Source organism: Panicum virgatum, chromosome 4K (genome assembly GCF_016808335.1).
Source record: "Panicum virgatum strain AP13 chromosome 4K, P.virgatum_v5, whole genome shotgun sequence".
NCBI lineage: Eukaryota > Viridiplantae > Streptophyta > Magnoliopsida > Poales > Poaceae > Panicum > Panicum virgatum.
Genome location: NC_053139.1, coordinates 10,891,562 through 10,899,071, shown reverse-complemented (window position 1 = coordinate 10,899,071; position 7,510 = coordinate 10,891,562). Strand labels below are relative to the sequence as shown.

The following is a 7,510-nucleotide window of genomic DNA, read 5'->3' as shown; positions in this document are numbered from 1 at the left end:
TTGCTATTTAATTGTGCAGTACTACTTAGTAGAAGCATGGCTACATAATAAGAAAGATATTGCACTTCTTCTAGTTATAAAAATATTAAGTCACTAAAAACATTGACTCAATAAATTTGGCAATTAAGTTGAATCAACAATTCTTGTAAAAACTATTGAATTAGCAAATGTTGTAAATACCGTTGAATTAATTTTACTTGTAAAAATTATTGATCCAACAGTCCCCGTATAGAAAAGTTGAATCCCTAAAATTGTCGAGTCAACAAATTGTAAATAATCTGGAGAGACTGAGGAAGTACAACACAAGAGGCACAGCGACCAAACGACAAAGGATCAGCAAATGATCTCACGTTAGGCCAACTCCTGTACTTGCCACCAAAAGCTTCTTCCCACGCCATCGCAGGTTGGTAGCTAGGTGCATCAAACCACATCCAACCCTGAGCTCGCTCGCCACTTCAAAACCCAAGAACCGATCACCATCGTCCCGAACCTCCAAACCTGTCCACGAATGCAGATCGAGTCGATTCCCGGCCGGGGAACTACTAGTAGCGCCGCCCGGCAGATCACCTCACCGTTAAAAGAGGCATTCACGCCCGGCCTGCAGGTCGGTCGCCGCCCTCGACCTCGAGACAGAGCCTTTGCAAGAACGAGACCGGGCCGATGGCAACAATGGCTCGCGAGAGGAGGGCGCCGCTTGCCGCGGCCCTGCTGGCCGTGGCGCTGCTCCTGGGTCTGTGCCGCGGCGACGTGGTGCAGTTCATCTTCGGCGACTCCCTGTCGGACGTGGGCAACAACAACTACCTGACCAAGAGCCTGGCCCGCGCTGCGACGCCGTGGTACGGCATCGACTTCGGGCGCGGCATGCCCAACGGCCGGTTCTGCAACGGCCGCACCGTCGCCGACATCGTCGGCGACAAGATGGGCCTGCCGCGCCCGCCGGCGTTCCTCGACCCCTCGCTCGACGCCGACACCATCTTCAAGAACGGCGTCAACTACGCCTCCGGCGGCGGCGGCATCCTCAACGAGACGTCGTCCCTCTTTGTAATAAGCCAGCTAGCCATTCCTTTTTTTGTTCATCTTTTTCTTTTTGAAGCAAACGGTGTTGCTCAACTCGATCGATCGATCGAACGGCGCGCATGCAGATCCAGAGGTTCTCGCTGTACAAGCAGATCGAGCTGTTCCAGGGCACGCAGGCGTTCATGCGGGAGAAGATGGGGGCGGCGGCGGCGGACAAGTTCTTCGGCGAGGGCTACTACGTGGTGGCCATGGGCGCCAACGACTTCATCAACAACTACCTCCTCCCCGTCTACTCCGACTCGTGGACCTACAGCGGCGACACCTTCGTCAAGTACATGGTGGACACCCTGGAGGCGCAGCTGCGGCTGCTCCACGCGCTGGGCGCCCGGCGGCTGACCTTCTTCGGGCTCGGCCCCATGGGCTGCATCCCGCTGCAGCGCTACCTGACCTCCTCCGGCGGGTGCCAGGAGTCCACGAACAAGCTGGCGCGGGGCTTCAACGCGCGGGCGGCGGCGCTCATGGCGCGGCTGTCGTCGTCGCTGCCGAACGCGACGTTCCGGTTCGGCGACGCGTACGACTACTTCCAGGACATCATCGACCGGCCGTACATGCACGGGTTCAACAACTCGCGGGCGCCGTGCTGCACGCTGGGGCGGATCCGCCCCACGCTCACCTGCACGCCGCTCTCCACGCTGTGCAAGGACCGGAGCCAGTACGTGTTCTGGGACGAGTACCACCCCACGGACAGGGCCAACGAGCTCATCGCGCTCGAGACGCTCAGGAAGCTCAACATCACCGTCGTCGCCAACGCCACGTCCAGTTAGCCATCGAGCGGATGCGGATGGCCGTGGCAGCAAAGCCAGCGCACGAGCGGTGCCTGGGATTTTGTGATGATTGTGTTGTTGTCTGTAATTGAAGAAAAGCCAAAGCCACTGCAAGGAATGGATTATATAATGTATGAGTGCGATCATCTATTACGTGTTCATCCTAAATTGCAGTTTATTTTGACTTTTCTAAATATATATATTTTGTTATGCATCTAGATATACACTATGTCGGCAAACATAACAAAAGCTATTGTATCTAGAACAGTCAAAACGGATTGTAATTCAGGACCGATGGAGTAGTAAAGATTTTGCATACACTCCCTGCTGGTCAATTTACGATTGTCCAGATCAGAAAGAACGCCTCTCCATCTTGCAATTAGGGCACACGCACACGCACACGCACACGCAGGGAGGAGGTACCCCCCGCGTCGCTCTCAGGCGACAGGAGAGGCGACGCCGCCGCCCACCAAACACCCCACCCAGGAGCCCTCGACGGCCACCGCCGCCGCCGGTTGGCGCGCAACAGTGGTGGCGCCGAAGCCGGTGACCATCCGCCGCCCACTCTTTCCACCTCCCCACACTCCTTTCCCCCTCAAACTCTAGACACGAACAACCACAAAATCCGGCGAGGGTGCTCCATTCGCGAGCTCTGAGGGCCCAGTGAAGCTTCCTTCGTCTCTCCAGTGGGGGAGCTAGGGCCCTGCTCGGTGCTTGGGGAACCGGCAACCGTAGGTTTGGGTGCTCCATTCGCAAGCTCTTGGGGTCCAGTTCGGCCTCCTTTCGGGCAGAGCATGCGTCTCCACATTGGGGGCGACAGGTGGGGCGGCCACCACCCAGACACCGCCGTGCCGTCCGTGTGCGGCAACCCTCCCCTCTGCGCGGTCCTCGATGGCCGGATCCAGCCTCCGGGGGTCCGGATCTGCCATATACGGGAGTTTCACGGTGGCCGCGCGTCTGTTGGGTTGGCAGCGAGCCTGCGTTTGCCACACCTTTCTCCCACACCGTTGGGCCTCGGCAAGGTCTCTACTGCAGGTCCGGGGCACCATGATCGTGTCGCCCTGCCAGCGGCCGGCGCGGCTTCCTGGCCCTGTAGGACAACATCGCGGTTCCTGTGGGTGGGTGTTCCGGGAGTCGCCGGCGAAAGCCATCCCTAGTTTCCAATATCCAGTGACAACGGCAACGCTTGCGGGCGCCGTTCTCCTCCATGGAGGCATTGTCTTGCGACTCCAGCACCATAGCCTTGGTTGAGGTAGCTGCTACCGTGCAGCGAAAGCTCTGCGCCCGGTGCGCTTCGCACGGTCTGCCAGGGTCCTCGGCCAATCCCCGGTGTTGGTTTCTGGTGCAAAGCTGTTCAGCTGTGGATGATCATCGTGAGTTGCGCATGTGTCCTCTATTTGGCGTCTCTACTCCGCCAGCGCTCTTCTCGCTAGTGGTGCCATCAAATATTATGCCGGGGGGTGTTTCCACTTTGCCGCCATTTCCCTGCAAGGATTCCTCCCCTTGCACGGCGTTGGATGGTGGTAAGAAGGAGCCCGGATGTGCTTTCAAAGGTGGCTCCATCAGCATCGAAGGGGAGATCGTCGTTTTTTGTGAGTCTTGGTTTGCGCCCCTCCCGCCGCCTTTAGTCCCCTCTCCGTTGGCCTGACTCTCAGATGGAGGGTGACAGCGGAGTGGCGTAGCTACGAGAGGTGGTGTGGAGGTGCAATATTTGCGGTATATCCAACGAGTATGATGTTCGATGGTGGCTCCAAATCGACACGCGATGGCTGTCCTTCTAGCCGGTATCCTAACTTTGTCTCTTGAGCTGTAAAAGTTGTCCTCCCCTATCTAGGTGTTGTTTGTGTTAGGCTATTGTAAAATTGCTGAATCTTAAATGTTGTAGCATTTTGGTTTGCCTAAAACCCTATCAATGAAATTCAGGTGGGGATTCTCTCCCCCAGTGACCGTAAAAAAAATAACGATTGTCCAGGGTCAGGCATTTGGCGGGCAGGTAGAGGAGTTGGGCAGTTGGCCTAACAGTACATGGGATCGATCATCTACTCGTTTCATCAGCAAGTAAAGGAGTTCGCCAAACAATAAGATTATTCAGATTTCTAGTCATATGCTGCTTTCTCCAAAGAAACAGATGTCTGCCGTACATAAGGGTGGTAATGGGCCACGGCTCTACTAGTCTTTTACAGCCCAACAAGACCCTTAAATTATTTAATTCAAAATTGTACCAACCTCTGTTTCAAAATACTTGTCACTCCTCGTTTATCGTGCCAACTTTGACTAAATATTTTTTTCTAAAAAATTTTTGTAAATACTTAAAAATATATAATAATAATAAAATCTATTTCATAACAAATCTAGTGATATAAACATTGATAAACATTCTATAGAAAAAACGGTTGGGCAAAGTTGACACGGAAAACGAGGAGTGACAAATATTTTGAAACGGAGGTTAGTATAAGATTAGAGCCCGGTCCTTTTTAGATCCCGGCCCTTAGATTTTTCTAGGTCAAAATCTTGAGCCCTTTACCACCCCGTCCGTACATGATTGCACCTTTGTGAATTCCAGAACATGAACGGCATATCCTTTTTAACTCCGTTATGAATGAATTTTTACAAGACTGAGCATTGAACTTCGAAGGAAAAATTCAAACCTTGGAATTCGACATCGGGTACACGCAAATCCAAATATCAAGTTCCATTAATTATCTTTTCGTATCCAAATTGTACTACATGAAGAAATATATATCTATATCTATACCTATTTCTCATGCTTTTCTGCCGTCTATACCAATTTTCGTCCGTCCATCCAAACCAGGCTCGAACGCCACGGCTTTTTTATCCGCAGACTTCACCGAACCAAACTTGAACATCGCCACCGCGAGTCCGAGACTGAGCTCTTGGCGCAGACGCAAGTAGCTTCGAATATGGGCTATGAAAGCCAAGTCCGTGCCCCCTGACCTAGCCGCCGTTGTCGATCTACGCCGCCATCACCTATCCGTTCTGCATTCGACTCACCGTATCGAGGTGAAGAAATTCCTCAACGATCCCCATCTTTACTATCTGTGTAGGTAGTCGCGCGGCACCGCTGAAGCCTTGACTGGCGGCGGCTACGAGACTACGCGAGCAGGTTAGCTATAAGCCTATAGCTGTGCGTCCGAGCAGGTTGGCTTGAATATAAATTAATTCTTCTTATCACATATGTGCGGTTGGCTTGCAGCGCCCTCTGTTCTTGTTCAGAAGCATTGCTACGTAAATTCAATTCTCCCTACATCACATGGATGTGCAGTTGCTTGGTTTATTTAATCTATAAAAGTCCTGCCAATAAGACAGCTTCTTATCAGTTTTTTTCATCCATTAGTTCACATATTGTGTCCCTATATGGAATTTCCAAATAAATTTTCGACATGAATCTATTCACAGTTTTGGTGAATCTAATAGTTATATGGAATTTGAACTAGAACTGACACATATTTCTTGCAGATGACTTCTTCGAACGGATATGAGAAACTCACCCCACTTAATGACCAAAGCAGCACCACCAACACAAGTAATATTGATCAATATTATTATCTAACAAATGTTTATTCCACCTCATACTATGCAACTAAAAGCGAATAATACTATTTTTTTAGATGATGGCAACATTAACAATGATAGTGGGCCCATGATATCCGGTAACCAACCACCACTCACAGATCCTAAAGAACACAAGAGGAAGCGAGAAAGAGATCGGTATGCACAACTATCTGACTAGCAAAAGGATGAATTACTAAGAAAACATCGTGAAGCTCGTTAGCAAAAGAAAGTTTTGCAAGGAGAACAACAATGCACATCCAAGCAAATTGAAGCAAGACGTACAAATGCTAGAGCACGTTATGCAAATTTAACACCCGAGCAAAGACAGACAGTACGTGATCGTCAGAGATTGCTCTATGCAAATATGACTTCTGAGCAAAAACAAGCAAAGAGAAATCGTGAAAAAGCATGTCGTGCGAAAAGACGCAAAACTCTAAATAAAAAATCTATCGCCATGATAAATCCTTTGTACAACTCATCATCAGATTCAGATTAAAAGATTTTTGTAGAAAATATGTTCATTTTTAGAACATCCTAAAGCATGAAGGTATGCACTTAAAATTTTACTCACATTCATGTTTTGTGATACTTTCTTCTATATAGTCCTCGTGAACCTGTTGCAATGAACGGGCATACTGTTATCGCCATAAATTAACAGATTAATTTATGGGCCGAAAGCAAGATGGGCTTAAAGCAGAAGATTGAAGAAGACTTGTAAATCGGCTCCTGCGTGAGCATCTGGGCCACATGGGCCGTGTATCTTTAGATTTAGTTTAAGATTAGAGATAGAGTCCAATCGGGACAAGATTAGTTTAGATTGTTTCCCAAGTCTCCGGACTATAAATATGTACCCTTTGTTATTCGTAAAGGGAGAGCGTCATCACGTCTCGCAAACAACAACTCTCGGCGCATCGCCATCCCTAATCCTAGGGTTTCATCCAAGTAAGCGTCATACTGCCCTGATCACTTCTGGTGATCAGGGCAGCATTGTTCTTGCTTTTACCTTGGTATTACTCGTACTGAAGCGTTTTTTATGGCGAGTAATGCTAGTTATCCTGATGTTCGTAGCATGACTTTTAGTAGATCTGTTGTGCTTCGTTGCTTATCATCTACGAATATCATGTTGTCTCTGTGCAGTCACGTTTCAATCTCATGCTAGTTCTTGTCGCATAAAATTAGTTGCACAGAGGCAACACCCTGCTTCTTTTAAGTTTAATAGATCCGATCTGTTATGGTTTGCTCTTTTCTTAAGAGTTTGCGTAATATCTGCTAGGTTAGGCCTTGCAAACGGATTGGATGATCCGATGGTGTAGTAGATGCTTTATCGTGGTCTTAATAGGGATTGTTCCGGGAATCGGCTCTTGCTAGTTCTTAGGCCTCTGTTTTGGGTTACGGTTCAGTTGTCTGTTACATTCATTAGGCCTAGTCACGTGTAGGATGTTCCGATCTAGCAGTGAAGCTGTTACGATTAGATTGATTAGATTTAATTGAAACAGTTTCATGGTTATTTACTTTATTCATCAATATCTGGATATATATAGATTCACTCTGACACCGGGACTCGATCGGCTCTTTAAAGCCGATGCAAGAGTCGTCCCGGGGAGCCGACCACGGCTCGGACTTATGTTTACACGTGTCTTTGTATACAGGAAACTGTTTGGAGCACGTCTGCACCCTCCTGATCGGGTATAGGTTAGGTGGCACGCCCGGCTTTCCACACATTCTCCGGGCGCGTGACGGAATTGCGGGCCGTCGACGAGGGAGCAGTGCCTGCAAGCGCCCCAGCAACCTCCCGGCTCTTCGTGTTGCCCGTCGCTGCTCGCCGGTGGGTTTCGACCGACAACACATACATGCTAGTCTATAAAAAAATAGGTTGTACTTTACCTTGTTGCGTCATGTGTGCTAGTGCTCGATTGCAGAGAGGAAAAAAAAAAGAAAACTATCAAATTAGCTCTGGCTATGGCATTGGGGAGGCGAAGCTCTGGAGCTTTTGCTGGGCTGGACCCCCATTCAGCTTGCTTTGTCGCGGCGGGGCGGGGCAGGCCGGAAGGAACCTCTGGAAGGCCTTGTGAGGCCTCCGAAACGGGCCAGAAGTA

General features: G+C 49.6%; 1 protein-coding gene across 1 annotated transcript; it reads left to right on the top strand.

Moving 5' to 3' along the window:
* The first annotated feature begins 472 nt into the window (after positions 1-472).
* LOC120703075 (GDSL esterase/lipase At1g74460-like) lies at positions 473-2,148 on the top strand. Its single transcript, XM_039987081.1, has 2 exons — positions 473-1,041; positions 1,143-2,148. The coding sequence occupies exons 1-2, from the start codon at positions 661-663 to the stop codon at positions 1,839-1,841; spliced, it is 1,080 nt and encodes a 359-aa protein (XP_039843015.1). The 5' UTR covers positions 473-660; the 3' UTR covers positions 1,842-2,148.
* Positions 2,149-7,510: the final 5,362 nt, after the last annotated feature.